The 25,296-nt window shown below is 37.2% G+C and overlaps 1 protein-coding gene across 4 annotated transcripts in view; it reads right to left on the bottom strand.

The window, feature by feature from the left end:
* LOC136154110 (protocadherin-11 X-linked) overlaps nt 1-25,296 on the bottom strand; it is an 823,611-nt gene that overhangs the window by 634,123 nt on the left and 164,192 nt on the right. The window contains exon 4 of one of the 4 annotated variants that reach the window (XM_065916353.1): nt 20,813-23,171. The exons of 2 other annotated variants lie outside the window; for them this stretch is intronic. In XM_065916353.1, coding sequence (XP_065772425.1) covers nt 23,040-23,171 — 132 coding nt within the window. In that variant the 3' untranslated portion in view covers nt 20,813-23,039. Of the gene's footprint in view, nt 1-20,812; nt 23,172-25,296 lie in introns of those variants that run through there. One more of the 4 variants, XM_065916357.1, reaches the window with a different exon arrangement.

The following is a 25,296-nucleotide window of genomic DNA, read 5'->3' as shown; positions in this document are numbered from 1 at the left end:
AATGTATGTCTGCTGGTAATAAATTCTTTCAGCTTTTGTATGTCAAGGATATCTTTATTTTTGCCTTCAGTTTTAAAAGATATCTTCAATGGCTATATATATATATATTTTTTCTTTTAGCACTTTAACAATCCTCCTTTTTTCATTTTTTACTTTCAATAGTTTGTATCGTGATTTCTTCATATTAACCGATCTTTTATTCTTCCACGTCTAACGAGATATTTATCCTATTCTGTGCATTTTTCCATCACAAAGATTGTAGCTTCCATCTCTAGAAGTTTGACTTGAGCCTCTTTAATATCTTTCATGGGGCTTCCCTGATGGCTCAGACAGTAAAGAATCTGCCTGCAGTGCAGGAGACCCAGGTTCAATCCCTGGGTTGGGAAGATCCTCTGGAGAAGGGAATGGCACTCCAGTATTCTTACCTGAAGAATCCCTTGAACAGAGGAGCCTGGTGGGCTACAGTCCATGGGGCTGCAAAGAGTTGGGCACTAATATCTTTCATATCTAAATTTAAATTTTGAACATACAGAATATGACTGTAATACATTTTTATGTCATTTTATGCTAATTCTTACATCTGTTTCAGTTCTGGGTCAGTTTCTATTAATTAATTATTCTCCTCATTATAGTTTATGTTTTCCTGCTTTTGTGTATGCCTGGTAATCTTTATTTGGATGTCATCCATTTTACCTTCCCTTTTTTGGCTGTTGGATATTCCCATTTTATCTGAGATTCATTTAGCTTATTTAGAAATAGTTTGATCCTTTCAAGTCTTCCTTTTATTATTTGTTAGACAAATCCAAAGTAATACTCCATCTAGGGCTATAGTCCCCACTGCTAAGAAAGATCTTCCTGAGTATTCTACTCAATGCCCCAGAAGTGTGAATTTTTTCAGTCTTACTAGTGGGAACAAGTACTATTCCCAGCTTTATGTAAGCAACTGACACCATTCTCCAATACTACCAGATGGTTTTTCACTGGCCTCAGATGGTTTCCTCACACATACACTGATGAATAAGCTGAAGAATACATGAAGGAGATCCTCTACTCATCCCCAGGGCTTTCTTTCTGTGTCGCTCTCTTCTCTTCAACACTGTGTCCAGGAAACTCTAGCCATCTTGGTGTCTTTGGATTCCCATCTCTGTCTCCTCAACTCAGGGAGTTTTCAGGCTCCATCTAGATTATCTCTCCCTGTGTTTTGCCCTGGAAACTCCCTCAAGATTGTAAACTGTGGTAATCTTAGAGTTCACCTCATTCCTTTCCTGTCTCTAAGGGATCAATATCCTTCACTGCCTCAAATTCAGAGTTTTGTTTTATACACCATTTCCCTCTTTCTTTAGGTTGTTTCAGATGGTATGGCAAAGTTGATCTCATTTACCCCATCTTGGGCTGAGGCAGAGTTTTTAAGTAGCTTTAAAAGCCACAAGTGTGCTTCTGAGGATATATCTTATGAAAACAGGTTTCAATTCAGAAATTTCAGGCTACATTGACTTCTCCAACTTTTGGCTATTAAAGGGAACTTGTAGCAATTTTGATTCAAGGCAATGTTTATTTATGCATAGTATCATTCTTTTGAAAATTTGACGTGAAGACATATACGTAATTGAAGCTAATGCATTTTTTGCAGGTGTTGATGCAGTTTCATTATGTCATGTCCTATTGCTAGTTTTCTCAATATGGGAACAATTGTATAACATTTAATGGTCAATTTAAAATTAATGGTGGCGTTATTGGCCCAACTAGACAAATAGACATATATAATGAATTCAATTCAAGTACATGAGCTATAAAGGCCTTATTTGCATGAGGAAATTGAGCTTAATTTTTTGAATTGATGAAGAAGAGAAAATGGCTTAAATTATATCATACATTACAATTGCACTATGGATGAAGGAAAATTTTGTACAGGCACTGAAGGCAAAGAGTAATATTGTAATGTTTTAAACTAACGAGAATAACTAACAAATGTAATCACTATTCTACACTTGGCATACTTTACTTTAGCATAGTAAAAGCTATGCATATAAGAGTCAAAATTTTAAATCAGAGGATTATTGAAAGTAACACTGGATTATCAAATATATTTCCTCATATTATTTTTTAGATTCATGAAAATGTGGATAAAATAAAATGAAAAAATTGAGAGCAGTAATTTCACAAGCAGACAATATCCAAATCTCTTAAACGTTATTGCATTCATTTGAACTAAATGATATCTCACTTCCTTCATGATGAGTAAATTTTGGACTTTTAATACTTTCTCTTATGTATTATGCACTGAAACATCTGACTTAAGTCACCAGGCATGCTCATTTTACAAAGTGCAGAAAATAATTGGACAGACAGTAGTTAAGAGGAAAGCAAAGAATTTCATATACTAAATAAGAAAAAAAATTAATTGCACTATGCTTCTGAAAATATAACAGCACACTATTTGTGCATATTATTTTTTAAAAGAAAAAACAGTCATGTAAACTGAGTTAGAGACACACGGAAAATGCCCATTCTTTTGTTTTCCTTCTTATTCTATATATGGACAGTTGAGCAAAAAAAAGTCAGTGAGTTTAAACCCATTCTCTTTTATAAAATCTATATATAATTTAAAGAATATGGATCATATTAGGTGGAATTTATATAATCATTTATATAGCATTTCTATCTGGGCTCTTAAAGCTATTATGATTTAACAAAAATTATTCTTTTGCCAGTTGTGATTTTGAATTAAAGTACTTAGGTCATTATCTAAATAACTAAAATAACATATAACATATTTGGATCAGTTCAGTTCAGTCACTCAGTTGTGTCCGACTCTTTGAGACCCCATGAATCGCAGCACGCCAGGCCTCCCAGTCCATCACCAATTCCCGGAGTCCACCCAAACCCATGTCCATTGTGTCAGTGATGTCATCCAATCATCTCATCCTCTGTCGTCCCCTTCTCCTCAAGCCTTCAATTTTCCCCAGCATCAGGGTCTTTTCTTTTTTTATCTTTTTCCATTTATTTTTATTACTTGGAGGCTAATTACTTTACAATATTGTAGTGGTTTTTGCCATATATTGACATGAATCAGCCATTGATTTACATGTATCCTCCATCCCGATCCCCTCTCCCACCTCCCTCTCCACCCAATCTCTCTGGGTCTTCCTAGTGCACCAGCCCTGAGCACTTGTCTCATGCATCCAACCTGGGCTGGTGATCTGTTTCGCCCTAGATAATATACATGTTTCGATGCTGTTCTCTTGAAACATCCCACCCTCGTCTTCTCCCACAGAGTCCAAAAGTCTTTTCTGTACATCTGTGTCTCTTTTTCTGTTTTGCATGTAGGGTTATCGTTACCATCTCTTAAAATTCCATATATATCTGTTAGTATACTGTATTGGTCTTTATCTTTCTGGCTTACTTCACTCTGTATAATGGGCTCCAGTTTCATCCATCTCATTAGAACTGATTCAAATGAATTCTTTTTAATGGCTGAGTAATATTCCATGCTGTATATGTACCACAGCTTCCTTATCCATTCATCTGCTGATGGGCATCTAGGTTGCTTCCGTGTCCTGGCTATTATAAACAGTGCTCCGATGAACATTGGGGTACACGTGTCTCTTTTAGATTTGGTTTCCTCGGTGTGTATGCCCAGAAGTGGGACTGCTGGGTCATACTGCAGTTCTATTTCCAGTTTTTTAAGAAATCTCCACACTTTTCTCCATAATGGCTGTATTAGTTTACATTCCCACCAACAGTGTAAGAGGGTTCCCTTTTCTCCACACCCTCTCCAGCATTTATTGCTTGTAGACTTTTGGATAGCAGCCATTCTGACTGGTGTGTAATGGTACCTCACTGTGGTTTTGATTCGCAATTCTCTGATAATGAGTGATGTTGAGCATCTTTTCATGTGTTTGTTAGGCATCGGTATGTCTTCTTTGGAGAAATGTCTGTTTAGGTCTTTCGTCCATTTTTTTATTGGGTCATTTATTTTTCTGGAATTGAGCTGCAGGAATTGCTTGTATATTTTTGAGATTAATCCTTTGTCTGTTGCTTTGTTTGCTAATATTTTCTCCCAATCTGAGGGCTGTCTTTTCACCTTGCTTATAGTTTCCTTTGTTGTGCAAAAGCTTCTAAGTTTAATTAGGTCCCATTTGTTTATTTTTGCTTTAATTTCCAATATTCTGGGAGGTGGGTCATAGAGGATCCTGCTGTGATTTATGTCGGAGAGTGTTCTACCTATGTTCTCCTCTAGGAGTTTTATAGTTTCTGGTCTTACATTTAGATCCTTATTCCATTTTGAGTTTATTTTTATGTATGGTGTTAGAAGGTGTTCTAGTTTCATTCTTTTACAAGTGGTTGACCAGTTTTCCCAGCACCACTTGTTAAAGAGGTTGTCTTTTATCTCTTGTATTTTATTGCCTCCTTTATAGAAGATAAGGTGTCGATAGGTGCGTGGATTTGTCTCTGGGCTTTCTATTCTGTACCATTGATCTATATTTCTGTCTTTGTGCCAGTACCTTTTTTTTTCACAGAACTAGAACAAATAATTTCACAATTTGTATGGAGATACAAAAAACCTCGTATAGCCAAAGTAATCTTGAGAAAGAAGAATGGAACTGGAAGAAGTAAACTGCCTGACTTCAGACTATACTACAAAGCCACAGTCATCAAGACAGTGGGGTCTTTTCAAATGAGTCAGCTCTCCACATCAGGTGGCCAAAGTTTTGGAATTTCAGCTTCAACATCAGTCCCTCCAAAGAACACCCAGGACTGATCTCCTTTAAGATGGACTGGTTGGATCTCCTTGCAGCCCAAGGGACTCTCAAGAATCTTCTCCAACACCACAGTTCAAAAGCATCAATTCTTCTGTGCTCAGCTTTCTTTATAGTTCGACTCTCACATCCATACATGGCTACTGGAAAAACCATAGCCTTGACTAGACAGGCCTTTGTTGGCAAAGTAATGTCTCTGCTTTATAATATGGTGTCTAGGTTGGTCATAACTTTCCCTCCAAAGAGCAAGCCTCTTTTAACTTCATGGATGCAATCACCACCTGCAGTTATTCTGGAGCCCAGAAAAATAAAGTCAGACACTGTTTCCACAATGGAAACATATTTGCATAGATACATGCTGAGTCGCTTTAGTTATGTCTAACTCTGTGCAACAATATGGACTGTAACCTACCAGACTCCTCTGTCTGTGGGTTCTGGAATGGGCTGTCATGCCGACCTAAAAGAGATCTCCCTGTCTCAGGCATCCAACACACATCTCTTATATCTCCTGCATTGGCAGGCAGGCTCTTTACCACCCAGGGCCACCTGGGAAGCCCATAACATATTTAAGCTTACTGAAATAACAGTTAATATTAACAGTGAGAACTTATATACAGAGTACAGCATGAGAAATGCTGGACTGGAAGAAGCACAAGCTGGAATCAAGATTTCTGGGAGAAATATCAATAACCTCAGATATGCAGATGACACCACCCTTATGGCAGAAAGTGAAGAGGAACTAAAAAGCCTCTTGATGAAAGTGAAAGAGGAGAGTTAAAAAGGTGGCTTAAAGCTTAACATTCAGAAAACTAAGATCATGGCATCTGGTCCTATCACTTCATGGCAAATAGTGGGGAAACAGTGGAAACAGTGTCAGAATTTATTTTGGGGGACTCCAAAATCACTGCAGATGGTGACTGCGGTTACTCCTTGTAAGGAAAGTTATGACCAATCTATATAGCATATTATAAAGCAGAGCCATTACTTTGCCAACAAAGGTCTGTCTGGTCAAGGCTATGGTTTTTCCAGTGGTCGTGTATGGATGTGAGATTTGGACTATGAAGAAAGTTGAGTGCCGAAGAATTGATGCTTTTGAACTGTGGTGTTGGAGAAGACTCTTGAGAGTCCCTTGGACTGCAAGGAGAGCCAACCAGCCCATCCTAAAGGAGATCAGTCCTGGATTTTCATTGGAAGGACTGATGCCAAAGCTGAAACTCCAGTACTTTGGCCACCTCATGTGAAGTGTTGACTCATTGGAAAAGACTCTGATGCTGGGAGGGATTGGGGGCAGGAGGATAAGAGGATGACAGAGGATGAGATTGCTGGATGGCATCACCGACTCGATAGGCATGAGTTTGAGTAAACTCTGGGAGTTGGTGATGGACAGGGAGGCCTGGCGTGCTGGGATTCATAGGGTCACAAAGAATCGGACATGACTGAGCGACTGAACTGAACTGAACTGAATTGAACAGTGAGAAAGTAATAAGCATCCTCATTGAATATCTAAAAAAGAGATAAAATATTAAGTCCATTCAATTATCATTTTCTTAGCAATACTTTGATACAGATAAGCAATTAACCTTACTCATTCAAGGCTTAATGCTATGATAATACAAAAACTTCACCTAAATCTGAACTTAAATCTTAAATCAATCATAAATCCTTCCTTTAAAGATGCTCAAAGACCAAAACAAAGCAAATAACTTAAAATATTACCTCCAAATTAATTGCAAATGTCAAAAATCATAAGCAAGGAATTGTTTCCAATATTATTCAAATTATACTTTCTAAGGGGCAGGCTATATATTTCAAAGAGAGTTTTATGTTTCAAGATGATAAACAAGTCAGGAATGAAAATACAGTTGTACTTTATAGGAGTTTGAGGTAAGAGATCAAATATATTCCTATATGGGTGTGAACCAATTAAGTGTGAAGAAAGCTAACATTATTCAGGAAAATCTAATTTTCATCTCAGAAAGACTACCAAACACTATTTATCTTCAATCTTTTTCAATTTTTTAAACCCTGCTGATTGCAGAGTACTGAGAAATATTACCCCAGTAGATCCCAATCAACTGAAACAACTCACCCCCTCTTGGATCTTATATAACTTGATTGAAAAACATAAATCTCCTGGAAAAAACAAGAAGACTCATGCTTCTCCCCAAAAGGAGCAGTGATATACAAAAAAAAGTGACAGAATTTGGTAGATATTTTCAGTACTAGGTCACTGTGTGTGTGTGTGTGTGTGTGTGTGTGTGTGTGTGTGTGTGCGCATGTGTGTGTGTGTGTGTGCATGTTAGTCGCTCAGTTGTGTCCAACTCTTTGTGATCCCATGGACTGTAACCCACCAGGCTCCTCTGTCAGTGGGATTTTCCACACAAGAACACTGGAGTGGGTTGCCGTTCCCTTCTCCAGGGAGTCTTCCCAACCCAAAGATCGAATCCCGGTCTCCCACAATGCAGGCAAATTCTTTACATTCTAAGCCACCAAGTAAGACACTAGGTCACTCTGAAGGTTTAATTCTCTATCATTAAAATAACTGAAACTGATAATATAAAATAGCATATAAATTTAGGAATGAATGATGCTTACAGAAAATATCTTTAGAATAAGTGACAACAGAGTGTGGAAATTTCAGTGTAAAGAATAGAGAATAGCTATCTGTGGAAACTGAAATATTTTCTTTTATCTGCCCCTTATTTCATGGTACTCCTTTCACTATCCTTTTAGAAACTTTCCTTTACCTAATAACCCTTAAAACTTTTTGTACTAGATCTTCTCTAGTAACATGGTATCTATAGCCATGATAAATTGAAAATACATTCCATTATTTTTCTCATTTGCATAGTCTATCTTTTTATACAATGACTCTTTTAAAATTTGTATTTCCTAGACTTGATAAATAATTGGGATAACACAACTTACTGAGATATTTTCTACCTGAATTAACATACATTGAAATATACTTGTTTCTCTTTCAAATTTCTTGTTTTCATTAAGCTGTGTCTGTTGAATTTCATTGCTTTTTTACTTTTTGAGTTGCATCTTGTAAAATTAACTGTTCTCCCAACAGCCCAATAACTCTCTGTTCATTTTCCAACTTTAAGATGATTTGTTTTAGACACAGTGTTATATCAATTTAATTATACTAACAGATATACAGTGGATTCCAGTCTAACTTCTTTTGTTTGTCTAGGACTCTCAGGTGGGAAAAGACAAAACTCAAATTTCCTTTAATTCAGTAAAGAACAATCAGAACAAAATCCTCTATTGAAAAAAAAATGAAGATTGCCTCAGTTGGATTTGTGACATATCAGGCATGTGAACACCAACAATTTGATAGACAGAACAAAGTTACTAGAACTTTGTGTAAAAGATTAATTGAGTTAGTATACCCCACAGTGAAATTTTAAGATCATATGTTAACTTAAAGTCTAACATAAACTGTGTCTAAAACGTTCTGAAGAACTGGATACGATCTCCCCTGCCTATTTTAGCATATCCCAAAGAGATACATAGACCATGTCCTAGAACTAATGTCTATTAACCTTATATCAGTCAGAAACAATCTAGCTAATAGAGGAGTACTGTGCCAAGAATTTCCAATTTGAACAAGAAACAAAGGGTGACCTCTAAATCTCAGGGGAAATAAAGCAATGATCACAAAAAGAACAGATTATCTTTTTAAAAAGTTAAAACTAGAGGCATAATAGCAGTTGACAGACATCTTTAATTGTGGGTTCTATTCTATCTCAACCCTGAAGGAACTAAGCATTCCCCCGGTGCTGGTAAAATTTGAATGCCATTAAACAATGATTCTTACCACTTGGACTGTGCAGCTCTACAGTAACGTTCCAATGGTCAAGGACAATTAACAAAGGGAACAGCAAAGAGTAAGATGAAGAAAAAAGCCCATCTTAAAAGAAGATAAAAAATAAATAGCTGAGGTGAAATATTTAGCTATCTCAAGAAAAGAATAGTGTGCCTGGGATGTTAGGCCTGTTTTTGTCCTAATTAACAGACTGAGAATATTTTCTTTGGGTGGAGACATATCCTTAACCACAACTTTGTTATCACTCTTTCTCAAAAGCACCCCTAACAAAAGGGCCATTAAAAATGTTTCTACTCAGAAATCTGATTTTTTCATGTGATTTCTGTTTATTGCTCAGATATTATAGTTGTTACTACTTTTTCACTAGAAGTTTTTAAAGGGGAGAATTTAACACTGATTTCAAGCAGTTTGCTTAGGCTTGTCTGACATCTAAAACATTCACTTATTCACACCAACTATCCCATTCAGCAATTCTTATTCATTGACAAATTTAGAAACAATTGCTTACTACCTAAGCAGTTCATAAATATGCATTGATTTTTATCAACAAACTAGGAAACTAGAGTATATTTTAATAAAAATGCATTTAAATATATCAAGATTACTAGCTCACATTAATGTTGTCTTTCCTATATAGGCTGGCTTCTTTTTGCCTAGAGACGTTTGATTTAAAATAAGCAAGGGTGGAATTATCTTCAAATATTTGTATAGAGAACTGTGATAAATTGTGTTTGAAGGTTGAAATAATGTATTCTAGGTATTTGAACTGCCTCTATTGTAATTAAAATCTACTAACTGAAGTGATATCATACATATGAAAAAGTGAAAGTGTGAATATGTTATTCTTTCAGTTGTGTCTGACTCTTTGTGATCCCATGGACTGTAAGTCACCAGGCTCCTCTGTCCATGGAATTATCCAAGCAAGAATTCTGGAGTGGCAAGAAGAAGGAATCTTCAGGCAAGAAGATCCCCTTCTCCAGGGAACCTCTCCAACCTGGGTATCAGACCCCCATTTTCCTGCATTACAGGCAGATTTTTTACCATCTGAGCCACCAGTAAAGCCTTGTTATACATATAAACATCCTCCAATATTTTTACATAAGGTAGTTCACTCTTCTCTTTAAAAAGAAATGGTCAATGAGTAGCCCATTCTCTCTCCTAAGGTAATAATTTACTCTGGTGTGTCAGAACTTTCTGAATACCGCTTGGCTTGTAAATTACTTCAGTCTTTCAATTGACTTCAATCAGGGATTAATAAGTAGCAACTAGTTTGGAAAGCAAAGTTCTTCTTTTAGCAATTAGAGGTGATTTTCAAAATAAGTGAATCAAGGACCCACTTGATGCACCCCAAATAATCTTATAATCAAAACAGTGATGTTTAGTAAGTTAAGCAATTAAATGATGTTTTTAATGACAATTTTTTTTCATGATATCTACAGAAAATGCATCATTTCAATAATGAGCACTAAAGGAGGATTTTCCACCCAAACATAAAGGAATCAAGGTTAAAAACAGGTGTGTCATTCCAGGAGCCCTATACTCCTGTAAGAGTTGTGGAGAGAAAGGCAGTACAACCAGTCTATACCTCCTATTTGAAATCCTAATTGTAATTAAATCATTACTTTAATAAAATGATTGTAGGATGTTTTACAAAATTAAATAGATACTATTTAATTTTCAGTATGTTTCACCACAGAGTTACTCTAGAAATTATCTCTATCTTGTTTCTGTTTCCCTCTTCTACACACTTGTCCGTTCTTGTACTTCTCTCGTCTCCACCCCCATGTTCTCCATCTCTTTTCCCTCTTACTGGAATTCCAGTTGAGCTATTTCAAATCCCAAAAGACGATGCTGTGAAAGGGCTACACTCATTATGCCAGCAAATTTGGAAAACTCAGCAGTGGTCACAGGACGGGAAAACATCAGTTTCATTCCAATCCCAAAGAAAGGCAATCCCAAAGAATACTCAAACTAATGCACAATTACACTCATCTCACACACTAGTAAAGTAATGCTCGAAATTCTCCAAGCCAGGCTTCAGCAACACGTGAACCGTGAACTTCCAGATGTTCAAGCTGGATTTAGAAAAGGCAGAGGAATCAGAGATCAATTTGCAAGCATCGGCTGGATCATCAAAAGAGAGTTCCAGAAAAATATCTATTTCTGCTTTATTGGCTATGCCAAAGCCTTTGACTGTGTGGATCACAATAAACTGTGGAAAATTCTTCAAGAGATGGGAATATCAGACCACCTGACCTTCCTCTTGAGAAACCTGTAAGGAGGTCAGGAAGCAACAGTTAGAACTGAACATGGAACAACAGCCTGGTTCCAGATAGGAAAAGGAGTGTGTCAAGGCTGTATATTGTCACCCTGCTTATGTAACTTATATGCAGAATACATCATGATAAACGCTGGACTGGAAGAAGCACAAGCTGGAATCAAGATTGCCGGGAGAAATATCAATATCCTCAGATATGAAGATGACACCACCTTTATGGCAGAAAGTGAAGAGGAACTAAAAAGTCTCTTGATGAGAGTGAAAGAGGAGAATGAAAAAGTTGGCTTAAAGCTCAACATTCAGAAAACTAAGGTCACGGCATCTGGTCCCATCACTTCATGGCAAATAGATGGGGAAACAGTGGAAACAGTGTCAGAATTTTTTGGGGCTCCAAAATCACTGCAGATGGTGACTGCAGCTATGAAATTAAAAGACACTTACTCCTTGGAAGGAAAGTTATGACCCACCTAGAGAGCATATTAAAAAGCAGAGACATTACTTTGCCAACAAAGGTCAGTCTAGTCAAGGTTATGGTTTTTCCACTGGTCATGTATGGATGTGAGAGTTGGACTGTGAGGAAAGATGAGCACCGAAGAATTGATGCTTTTGAACTGTGGTGTTGGAGAAGACTCTTGAGAGTCCCTTCGACGGCAAGGAGATCCAACCAGTCCATCCTAAAGGATATCAGTCCTGGATGTTCATTGGAAGGACTGATGCCAAAGCTGAAACTCCAGTACTTTGGCCACCTCACGTGACGAGTTGACTCATTGCCAAAGACCCTGATGCTGGGAGGGATTGAGGGCAGGAAGAGAAGGGGACGACAGAGGATGAGATGGCTGGATGGCATTATTGACGCGATGAACATGAGTCTGAGTAAACTCCAGGTGTTGGTGATGGACAGTGGGACCTGGAGTTCTGAGATTCATGGGGTGGCAAATAGTCGGACACGACTGAGCGACTGAACTGAACTGATAGATTCTCTCTGCTTCCCTTCATGGATCCTAGATTTTTTTTTCTTCAACTGTCACACTTTTCAAATTTGCTTTTCACTGAAATATAGTTCATTTACAATATTGTGTTAGTTTTTGTTGTACACCAAAGTGATTCAGTATGTGTGTATGTATATATACATATATATATGTATGCATATATACATATATATATATATACACACACATATACATATATATATACACACAAGATATATACATATAAAAGAATATACATATATATACTTTTTCATGTTCTTTTCCATTATGGTTATCACAGGATATTTAATATAGTTTCTTATGTTAGACAGTAGGACCTTGTTGTTATTTTTTTATTGTCACTCTTTCTTTTTAACTATACTTCTCTTCCTCCTCTTTGCCCTCTTCCCATATTTCTCCCCTTCATCTTTACTGTTCTCTGTCCCTATTTCACACTCCCTTTCTCACTCTAACCTCTCTCTCTTGTCTCCCCTCCTCTCTCTCACTCCTTTTCTTTCTCCCCATCCAAAAATCACAAAACTTCATGCCACTTTCTGTCATTTCTTTTCTTTTCTTTTCTTTTTTTATACCCTCACATAATCATGTATAATGTTCCACACCCACAATTTTTGTTTGTCTCAGCTTTGATCAGGAAAAGACCATAAAACATTAAAAGAGTATTTTTGAGTGGAGAATTTTTAACTCTCTAAAATTTGACTTCTTTCTAGGATTCAACTGCATTCATCAAACATGGAAAAATATTATTTTAGACATTTTTTGCTGAACCCAACCCTTGATGAAAGACTGGTTAATGCACGTGTAAAATAATTTATTTCTTTTGCAGTTAGGAGCTATTAAATCAGTCATAAAGTTTTAAAAACACAGTTAGGAGTAGCCTTAGAATTAATGCAGTACAAACTATTATGAACTTCTTCAACAGAATCCTCTGTAAGTGGCCATCTATCCTTTACTGTTTAAATTCCGGTATTGAGAATCTCACCACCTCATTAGATAGCTCATTCCATTTTATTAGAAAACGATGCCTTCTAATGAAATAAAATCTGTCTGTGTAAACTCCACTCATAGGTTAACACTAATTACTCCATGTACATTAGTAGCCTGTTTCAATATAATTAATTTTCCCTTTCATAATTTTTCTGGCAGCCCAACATGCACATATTTTTACTGCATCTTATTATATAAAAGTTAATTGGAACAAACTGAAAGGGTTTCCAAAAGGTTTTCTTTCCTGCAAATTTATGCTGACAGTTAATTTAAAATTAATGCTCACACACACGCAGACATACACACACACATACACACCTTTGTGGGAAAAGGAAAGAGAAGTGAAAATATTTCCTATAATGAACCCAAAAGACTAAATTCACCTAAGTTCTCTTTCCAGAACACTGTTTCTGAATGTTTCTTCTAGAATTTCTTCAACTTTAAAATATTATATATTTAGAGACCTAAGTCTCCTTAAAGACTAGCCATAGAATGGCCACACAGAATTTGTCCATGTGTGTATAAATTTTATGCTTAAATTTTGTGTCTGAACACCATAACCACAGTGATATTTACACTAAAATGACTGACTCTGGGAAGACATCAGGCCAGTTTCAGAGCTTACCCACCATGCCCTGTAGTGTCAGCATCAAGGGCCAAGTCATGGCATCAAACCAGGTTCCAAGTCAAAATGAATAGTTCTCACTGTGTTGGGAATTTTGTGAAAAACTAAACCCTAAATGGGCTGGATGTTGTGACAAGGACACCAGCTCTGTTGTATCTAGTATCTAAAGGTTACTGACTCCACTTTTCACTTTCAAGTTATACCCCAAAATTTCCTTCTCTTCTGATCAAGAAATAAAAAAAAAGATCTCTTTGAATAGTCTCCTTTTTTGTCCATACTCTTTTTCCCAAATATCTTTCCCTTGTACATTGTTTAAGCTGTTATTGCTATAGAATTACATGACTGTATTTTCCCACAGTTCCTTAGGAGAAATTATTTTCTTTTTATTTCATTAATCTTCTCTCTCTCTCTCTCTCTTACACACACACATACACACACACGCACACACAATCACCACTACTATCAGATAAACTTTTAAATTTGATCTTCTTTTTGCATTTAAATGAGTTTCTACCCATCTCTAACAAGTTTTTCCTATCACTTTAATGCACTAAATATCCTATATTTCAGAGCTATGTATAGACTTTGAACTGATATAACATCTTTAAGAGTGTTTTGTCTTAAAAGCTCCTCTTATTGGGTCTATTTTCTTCTATTTTTTTTTTTAGTTCCTGGATTTATTCTGAGATATTATTTATATGTATTAATATTAATCAGTTTTCCTACTATTTCATGAATTGAAACTTGCTTTCTGTCATTTCTAACATCTTCTTTTCAAATAGGTCACTCCAGATTTCTTAAAAAACTGGAAATAGTGCATCAGACCCAAGCACTTGTCTCATGCATCCAACCTGGGCTGGTGATCTGTTTCACCCTAGATAATACACATGTTTTGATTCTGTTCTCTCAAAGTCTGTTCTGTACATCTGTGTCTCTTTTTCTGTTTTGCATATAGGCTGATTCATGTCAATGTATGACAAAAACCACTACAATATTGTAAAGTAATTAGCCTCCAACTAATAAAAATAAATGAAAAAAAAATAATAAAACTGGAAATAAAACTGCCATATGACCCAGCAATCCCACTTCTGGGCATACACACTGAGGAAACCAGATCTGAAAGAGATAAGTGCACCCCAATGTTCATCGCAGCACTGTTTATAATAGCCAGGACATGAAAGTAACCTAGATGCCCATCAGCAGACGAATGGATAAGGAAGCTGTGGTACATATACACCATGGAATATTACTCAGCCATTAAAAATAATTCATTTGAATCAGTTCTAATGAGATGGATGAAACTGGAGCCCATTATACAGAGTGAAATAAGCCAGAAAGATAAAGAACATTACAGCGTACTAACGCATATATATGGAATTTAGAAAGATGGTAACATATGACCCAGCAATACCACTTCTGGGCATACACACCGAGGAAACCAGATCTGAAAGAGACACGTGCACCCCAATGTTCATCACAGCACTGTTTATAATAGCCAGGACATGGAAGCAGCCTAGATGCCCATCAGCAGATGAATGGATAAGGAAGCTGTGGTACATATACAACATGGAATATTACTCAGCCATTAAAAAGAATTCATTTGAATCAGTTCTAATGAGATGGATGAAACTGGAGCCCATTATACAGAATGAAGTAAGCCAGAAAGATAAAGAACATTACAGCATACTAACACATATATATGGAATTTAGAAAGATGGTAATGATAACCCTATATGCAAAACAGAAAAAGAGACACAGAAGTATAGAACAGACTTTTTAACTCTGTGGGAGAAGGTGAGGGTGGGATATTTCAAAAGAACAGCATGTATATTATCTATGGTGAAACAAATCACTAGCCCAGGTGAGATGCATGAGACAAGTGCTCGGGCCTGATGCACTGGGAGGACCCAGAGGAGTCGGGTGGAGAGGGAGGTGGGAGGGGGGATTGGGATGGGGAATACGTGTAACTCTATGGCTGATTCATGTCAATGTATGACAGAATCCACTGAAATGTTGTGAAGTAATTGGCCTCCAACTAATAAAATAAAATTAAAAAAAAAAAAAAAGAAAGATGGTAACAATAACCCTATATGCAAGACAGAAAAAGAGACACAGATGTACAGAACAGACTTTTGGACTCTGTCGGAGAAGGCGAAGGTGGGATATTTCAAGAGAACAGCATCAAAACATGTATGCTATCAAGGGTGAAACAGATCACCAGTCCAGGTTGGATTCATGAGACAAGTGCTCGGGGCTGGTGCACTGGGAAGACCCAGAGGGATCAGGTGGAGAGGGAGGTGGGAGGGGGGGTCAGGATGTGGAATACATGTAAATCCATGGCTGATTCATGTCAATGCATGGCAAAAGCCACTACAATATTGTAAAGTAACTTGCCTCCAACTAATAAAAATAAATGGAAAAAAATTAAATAGGTCACTCCACTCTTTTCCTCAATGGGAGTTATTTGTAACTTGCCAAGTATCTGACGAAGATCTAATCACCAACACATCATGAATTTGCATAACACTAATGGAGGAAAAGCAGTGCTAAAACTAACCAACTTTCTGGGAATCAAAATTTCCAGAGTCAATTAAATCTGTATCATATATCTTTCCATATAGACTCCTGGAATCTGTTTAAATGACTGAAGTTATTAAACACGTTAATTTCTATTTCACTTCCTTTTCACTTTCTCTACTATAAAGTTTCATTTCATTAATTGCTCCAGATTTCTAGTTTTAAGAGCAAATCAGAACCCTTTACAAGTGAGTTAAGAATATTTTGTGTTTTAGGGACCAATTGAGCCAAGATAATCAATAAAGATCCCCCTCATGAGAACTGATTCAAATGAATTCTTTTTAATGGCTGAGTAGTATTCCATGGTGTATATGTACCACAGTTTCCTTATCCATTCATCTGCTGATGGGCATCTAGGTTACTTCCATGTCCTGGCTACTATAAACAGTGCTGTGATGAACATTGGGGTGCGTGGATGAAACTGGAGCCCATCATACAGAGTGAAGTAAGCCAGAAAGATAAAGACCAATACAGTATACTAATGCATATATATGGAATTTAGAAAGATGGTAATGATAACCCTATATGCAAAACAGAAAAAGAGACACAGATGTAAAGAACAGACTTTTAGATTCTGTGGGAGAAGGTGAGGGTGGGATGCTTCGAGAGAACAGCATTGAAACATGTATATTATCAAGGGTGAAACAGATCACCAGTCCAGGCTGGATGTATGAGACAAGTGCTTGGTCCTGGTGCACTGGGAAGACCCAGAGGGATCAGGTGGAGAGGGAGGTGGGAGGGGGGATCGGGATGGGGAACACATGTAAATCCATGGCTGATTCATGTCAGTGTATGACAAAGACCACTACAATATTGTAAAGTAATTAGCCTCCAACTAATAAAAATAAATGGAAAAAAAAAAAACCCTCGTGGATCACAGTCTTGTGGCAAAGGGCCTTGCAATTATGAAGGTATGGGCCATGCTGAGCAGGGCCACACAAGATGACGGGTCATAGTGGAGAGTTCTGACAAAATGTAGTCGATTGGAGGAGGAAATGGCAGTCCACTCCTGGATTCTTGCCTGGAGAACCTTATGGATACAATGAAAAGGCAAAATATATGACACGGGAAGATACACCTCCCAGATTGGAAGGTGTCCAATATGCTACTATGAGAAATTGGAGGGCAAATACTAATTGATGCAGAAAAAAATGAAGCGCCTGGGCTAAAGCAGAACAACACCCAGTTGTGGATGTGTCTGGTGATGAAAGTAAAGCCCATTGCTGTAAAGAATAATACTGCATAGGAACCTGGAATGTTAAGTCCATGAATCAAGGTAAATTGAAAGTGGTCAAACAGGAGATGGCAAGAGTGAACAACAACATTTTAGGAATCAGAGAACTAAAATGGATGGGAATGAATGAATTTAAATATATACTATCTATGGTGAAACGGACCACCAGCCCAGGTGGGATACATGAGTCAGGTGCTCGGGCCTGGTGCACTGGGAGGACCCTGAGGAGTCGGGTGGGGAGGGAGGTGGGAGGGGGGATCGGGATGGGGAATACGTGTAACTATATGGCTGATTCATATCAATGTATGACAAAACCCACTGAAATGTTGTAAAGTGATTGGCCTCCAACTAATAAAATAATATTTAAAAAAAAAATAATAAATCAGATGACCATTATATCTACTACTGTGGGCAAGAATCCCTTAGAAAAAATGGAGTAGCCCTCATAGTAAAAAATGAGTATGAAATACAGTACTTGGTTGCAACCTCAAAAATGACAGACGGATCTCATTTGACTTCTAGGCAAACCATTCAACATCAAAGTAATCCAAGCCTATGCCCAAACCACTGATGCTGAAGAAAGTGAAGCTGACCAGGTCTATGAAATCTTACAAGACCTTATAGAACCAACACCAAAAAAAAAAAAAAAAAAAAAAAAAAAAAAAAGATATGCTTTTCATCATAAAGGATTAGGATGCAAAACGAGAAGTTAAGAGATGCCAGGAATAACAGGCAAGTTTGTCCTTTGAATACAAAACCAAGCAGGGCAAAGCTAACAGAGTTTTGTCAAGAAACCACACTGGTCACAACAAGCACTCTTTTCCAAAAATCCAAGAGACGACTTTACACATGGACATCACCAGATGGTCAATATCGAATTCAGATTGATTATGTTCTTTGTGGCTGAAATGGAGAAACTCTATAGAGTTAGCATAAACAAGACCTGGAGCTGATTGTGACTCAGATCATGAGCTCCTTATTGCAAAATTCAGGCTTAAATTGAAAAAAGTAGAGGAAATAACTAAGCCATTCAGGTATGACCTAAATCAAATATCTTTTGGTTATACAGTGGAGGTGATAAATAGATTCAAGGGATTAGATATGAATGACAGAGTGCCTTAAGAACTATGGATAGAGGTACATAACATTGTACAGGTGACAATGACCAAAACCATCCCAAAGAAAAAGAAATACAAGAAGGCAAAATGGGTGTCTCAGGTGGCTTTACAAATAGCTGAGGAAAGAAGAAAAGCAAAAGGCAAGATAGAAAAACAAACATATACCCAACTGAATGCAGAGTTCCAGAGAACAGCAAGGAGAGATAAGAAGAATTTCTTAAAGGAATCACACAAAGAAATACAGGAAAACGATAAAATGGAAAAGACTAAAGATTCCTTCAAGAAAATTGGAGGTATCAAGTGAATGTTTCATGCAAGAATGGACATGATAAAGGATAGAAATGGTAAGGACCTAATAGAAGCATAAGAGATTAAGAAGAGGTGGCAAGAATACACAGCAGAACTATGCAAATAAAAGATCAAAATGATGCAGATAACCATGATGGTGTGGTCACTCACCTAGAGCATCAGAGCTGAACATCCTGGAGTGTGAGGTCAAATGAGCCTTTAGAAGCATTACTACAAACAAAGCTAGTGGTAGTGACAAAACTGCAGTTGAGTGATTTAAAATCCTAAACATGATGCTGTTAAAGTGTTGCACTCAATATGCCAGTAAATTTGGAAAACCTGGCAGTGGCCACAGAACTGGAAAAGTTTGGTTTTTATTCTAATCTTAAAGAAGGGCGATGCCAAAGAATGTTCAAACTACCACACATTTGCACACATTTCATATGCTATCAAGGTAATGTTCAAAATCCCTTAAGCTAGGCATCAACAGTACATGAACTGCTGAAAACTCCAGGTGTACAAGCTGGATTTAGAAAAGGCAGAAGAACCAGAGATCAAATCGACACCATTCATTGAATCGGGAGAAAGTAAGGGAGTTACAGAAAAACATATACTTTTGCTTCATTGACTAGGCTAAAGGCTTTCACTGTGTGAATCACAACAAACTGGAAAATTCTTCAAGAGATAGGATTACCAGACCACCTTACTTGTCTCCTGAGAAATCTGTACTCGGATCAAGAAGCAACAGGTAAAAACGAATGTGGAAAAACTGACTGGTTCAAAACTGGGAAAGGAATAAGACAAAACTGTATAATGCCACCCTGCGTATTTAACTTATATGCTCATGCATCACGTGAAATGCCAGGCTGGATGAATAGCAAGCTGGGATCAAGACAGTTAGGCTAAATATCAACAACTCCAGATATGCATATAATACCACTCTAATAGCAGAAAGTGAAGAGGAACTAAAGAGACTCTTCCTGAAGGTGAAAGAGAGTGAAAAAGTTTGCTTGAAACTGAACATTAAAAAAACTAAGATCTAAGATCATGGCATCCTGTCCCATCACTTAATGGCAAATAGATGGGGAAAAAGAGGAAATAGTGTCAATCTTTATTTTCTTAGGCTCCAAAATCACTGAAGATAATAACTGCAGCCATGAAATAAAAAGATGTCTGCTCCTTGGAAGGAAAGCTATGACAAACCTAGACAGTATATTAAAAAGTAAATACTTCACTTTGCAGACAAAGATCCATATAGTTAAAGCTACGGTTTTTCCAGTGGTCATTTACCAGTGTGAGAGCTGGACCTTAAATAAGGCTGAACACTGAAGTATAATGCTCCTGAATTGTGGAGCTGGAAAAGACTCTTGAGAGTCCCCTGGACTGCAAGGAGATCAAATGAGTCAATTCTAAAGGAAATCAAGCCCAAATATTCATTGGAAGGACTGATGCTGAAGCTGAAACATTGGAAAAGATCCTGATGCTGAGAAAGATTGAAGGCAGGAGGAAAAGGGGGCAACAGAGGATGAGATAGTTGGATTGCATCACTGACTCAAAGAATATGAATTTGAGCAAACTCTGGGAGATAGTGGGTGACAGGGAAGCCTGGTGTGCTGCAGTCCATGGAATTGCAAAGAGTTGAACAGGACTTAGTGACTGAACAACAACAACAATCGATAAAGAGAGTTAAAACTGGATTTCTCCAGTCAGACTTCTTGGGCTTGAATGCCAGCTCCATTATTTCCTAGGTTGACGATCTTGAGCAATTTACTTAGTGTTTCTGGGCTTCAGTTTTGTTTTTGTTTTTTTTAACCTAAAAAATAGGATTTAAAGAAATATATTTCATAGGGCTCTTATGTTACACACATTCAAGTGTTTAGATTAGTACTTGGTATATAGTAAAAACTCAATAAACCTTCTTATTCCTCTTTTTACACTCTCTAAGTGCTTGACCATCAGAAGGATTAAAGTGCAATACAGTAACTAAAATGAAATATAAACCAAATAATTCACACCAGCTATCACTCTCAAAATGATTATAATGATTTTATGAAATACATGAAAAACAGGTAATTTCAGCTTTTAGCAAAAATTAGGCAGAATTAATTGATTGTCAGAATTTGAATTTATTAATTCAACTTTACTAATTCAAAATTACTAAACAGTATAGAAAATAGACGATTCATTACCATTTAAGCTTGGCACCGCTTAATCAGATAAAAATATTTATGTATATATACTATACCTAAATATTTGATTCATTTGCTCCTGTTTTAACTTTTGTTCACAAGCCTATACAATTCATTCATTCCCCTAATCTACCATGGCATTTGATCAGTTCCATGACATCCTGGAGCAGTGAATTCTGTAAGGTGAAATATAATATTTAATGTCAATTTCAAGGATATTGTATCAGACCACAATACTTGAAAAGTCAACAGCATTTTGTATCATTTTTAGAGCATGTATCATTCATTATGAACTCTTACACATGCTATTTACATTCTCAGCTAGGATATACCAGTCATTCAATTCCTGCTATAAAGACATTTCCTCACACATCAAACCACTAATTGTTAAACTGCAATTTGAGAGTTTGAGAATGTCTTAAAGTGTAGTGTCTACGCAAACTCCTGTTAAATTTAAAGTTCAGTAAGTGTAACAAAATCCTTATTTTCTTCCTCTCGGCCTAATATTTGCATTCAACTCAGGTTACAGTTTTTTCTTAATTTACAGTAACTATTCATATACTCCATCAAGTCTGATGAAATTAATCATAGTCCTTTTAGCATCTTTTCTATTCAAAGCAATCACTTCTTATATAATATATATGAATAAATGATGCTGCTTTGCATGATATAAGGTTATGTTTTTACTATAGGTGACTGCAAAGAATTCAAACCACAAGAGTCAAGTTTCATTAGGTTTTTCATTTTACAAAACTCCAGGATAAATAGTGCAGTCTTTTATATGCATAGTGAGAGAAGTGTTACTCAGCACAACAGTCAAGAACATATTCACAGCCTACTGTCAGTAGTGAGTACAGATAAGGAGAATCACTAAAATAAACCTTGAAACTTAATTTCCAGTCTAGGTGTCTATTTGTCTCAACTTTTTTTTTTATTTTTAACTGAAAAATAGGTGCAGAGAAATATATGTACTTTTATCTGGCCATTTATTTTGACTATAAAATAGACTAAGTTTACCTTTTGATGGTGGACAAATCATTAATACTCTCCTAGTAAATATGGGACCTTAATACAAAACTTTCTCCTTCAAACACTTGTGAATTATGAAGACTACTCAAGTCTAAGCCAATGCCTAATTAAGTAGTAGATCCGAATCTGAAAACAGATTCTGTAGGTGTTACACTGCCTCTCTCAGTATTCTCAGTGTTTGTTTTTTTTTTTTTCTTCCCTTCATCTTCCCCATCAACAATGGGGGAAATTCACAGAAAGGTTATGACAGATATCAAAGACATGCTGCATGAGCTTCAGTTCAGTTCAGTTCAGTTCAGTTGCTCAGTCGTGTCCGACTCTTTGTGACCCCATGAACCACAGCACCCCAGGCCTCCCTGTCCATCAACAACTTCCGGAGTACACCCAAATTAATCTCCATTGAGTCAGTGATGCCATCCAACTATATCATCCTCTGTCATCCCCTTCTCTTCCTGCCTTCAATCTTTCCCAGCAACAGGGTCCTTTTCAAATGAGGCAGCTCTTTGCATCAGGTGGCCAAAGTACTGGAGTTTCAGCTTCAACATCAGCCCTTCCAATGGACAGCCAGGACTGATCTCCTTTAGGATGGACTAGTTGGATCTCCTTGCAGTCCAAGGAACTCTCAAGAGTTTTCTCCAACACCGTAGTTCAAAAGCATTAGTTCTTCAGCGCTCAGCTTTCTTTATAGTCCAACTCTCACATCCATATATGACCACTGGAAAAATCCTTGACTAGATGGACCTTTGTTGGCAAAGTATCGTCTCTGCTTTTTAATATGCTATCTAGGTTGGTCATAACTTTTCTTACGAGGAGTAAGTGTCTTTTAATTTCATGGCTGCAGCCACCATCTGCAGTGATTTTGGAGCCCCAAAACATAAAGTCAGCCACTGTTTCCCCATCTATTTGCTATGAATGATGGGACCAGATGATATGATCTTAATTTTCTGAATGTTGAGCTTTAAGCCAACTTGTTCACTCTCCTCTTTCACTTTCATCAAGAGACTCTTTAGTTCTTCCTCACTTTCTGCCGTAAGGGCGGTGTCATCTGCATATCTGAGGTTATCTGTATTCTCCCGGCAATCTTGATTCTAGCTTGTGCTTCTTCCAGCCCAGCGTTTCTCATGATGTACTCTTTATGTAAGCAGGCGCAGGAGTGGTGGCTGTGCAGCGCAGGAGCGGCAGGAGCATTGGCCGAGAGGAGATACCCCATGTCCAAGGTCAGGAGCAGTGGCTGTGCTTTGCTGGAGCAGCCGTGAAGAGATACCCTACGTCCAAGGTAAGAGAAACCCAAGTAAGATGGTAGGCGGTGAAAGAGGGCATCAGAGTGCCGACAGACTGAAACCACAAACATAGACAACTAGCCAATCTGATCGCATGGACCATAGCCTTGTCTAATTCAATGAAACTAACCCATGCCATGTAGGGCCACCCAAGACGGATGGGTCATGGTGGAGAGGCCTGACAGAATGTGGTCTACTGGAGAAGGGAATGGCAAACCACTTCAGTATTCTTGCCTTGAGAACCCCATGAACAGTATGCATGAGCTTAGACAAATTCTTTCACTTCTCTGTCTCCTGAGATTCCCATCAATAAAGTGAAAGAATAGGACAAGGAAGCTCTTCTTTCATGAGGCTAAATTCCCTGCCATTTACCTTGTTTACAATATCAGTCATATCACAAGATTTTTTTTTTTTTTATCTCCTTTGAAAGGCAGCATGCTTGATGGTTAAGAACATGACCTCTAGAGTTAAGAAGCCTGGATCTTTACATTACCACTTACTATTTCAACCAATTATCTAAACTCTCTGTTCCTTAGTTTACTTATCTATGAAATGGGGAGGATAATGGAATCTATACCATACAGTTATTGTGAAAATTAAATGAATTAGCATTTTAAAGCATTTAGAAAAGTTCTTGACACTTAGATAGAAGGTGAATTTGTTATGTGAGCTAACTGCTAATGACAACAATCTGGAAACAAATCGACTTATCACTATTTTTCTGAGCTATTTCCAAAAAAAACCTGTCTTGCATTGAAGAGCATTCAAATATTCTAAAAAAATAAGTGGCATGCTTATATATATTAATTTCCTGTCACTGCTGTAACAAATCACCATAGACTAGTGGTTTAACAAAATCTGTATTATAGACTAGTTTAACAAAATCTGTATTATAGTCCCAGAGGTCAAAAGTCCAAAATAGGTCTTGCTGGGCTTTAAAGGCAAGATGTCAGTTGGGCACTGTTCCTTTCTGGAGGCTCTTGGGAAGAATCCCTTTCGAAATTCCTGAGGCCACTCATATCGCCCTTTCCTCAATTTTCAAAGCCTGTAGAGGGCAGAATGCCCAACTTCCCATCACCATGATCTCCTGATCTGTCCTCTTCCACATTTAATTCCACTTTTGATTACATGGAACTCACCCGGTTAATTCAGGCTACTATGCCTATCTTAATAGCATCTGGTTAGCAACCTTAATTCCATATGCATATTTAATTAGCCTTTGCTACCTAAAGTTTCACATTCACTAATTCCAGGGATTACAGCATGAATGTCCTTGGGAGGACATTATTCATCATAGCACAGCATATATTTTTCACATTGAAGCCCACAAAATATGAACTAGTTTTTCATTTTTATAAATTCAAGAACGTGTTTCTTCTGACTTAGAATTTCCAGGAAGTGCTCCTTCTTAGAGTCTATGTGAAATCACAGATCCTATGAATCTGGTTTAAGAGTTAGTAGAACATAAACATTGCTTGCTTTTGTTAAAGTTTATATGTAACAAAAGTGTTTTTAAGCTGTGAAAGATATTTGCAATAGAGATCTAAGGTTCTATCATCCAAAATATCTTAAGAATTTCTACTATAGTTTCAAAGTTAAGAGCATGGATTCTAGAGATAACTGACTACATTTACATCTGAGATTTATCACTTACTAATTGTTTTATTGACTATGCGAAAGCCTTCAACTATGTGGATCACAATAAACTGTGGAAATTTCTAAAAGGGATGGATATACAAGACCACCTGACCTGCCTCTTGAGAAACCTGTATGCGGGTCAGGAAGCAACAGTTAGAACTGGACATGGAACAATACACTGGTTCCAAATAGGAAAAGGATTATGACAAGGCTATATATAGTTACCCTACTTATTTAACTTACATGCAGAGTACATCATGAGAAACGCTGGACTGGAAGAAGCACAAGCTGGAATCAAGATAGCCGGGAGAAATACCAATAACCTCAGATATGCAGAGGATACCACCCTTAAGGCAGAAAGTGAAGAGGAAATAAAAAGACTCTTGACAAAAGTGAAAGAGGAGACTGAAAAAGTTGGCTTAAATCTCCATGTTCAGAAAACTAAGATCATGGCATCTGGTCCCACCACTTC

Source organism: Muntiacus reevesi, chromosome X (genome assembly GCF_963930625.1).
Source record: "Muntiacus reevesi chromosome X, mMunRee1.1, whole genome shotgun sequence".
Taxonomy (NCBI): domain Eukaryota; kingdom Metazoa; phylum Chordata; class Mammalia; order Artiodactyla; family Cervidae; genus Muntiacus; species Muntiacus reevesi.
This window is presented reverse-complemented; position numbering and strand designations above follow the sequence as displayed.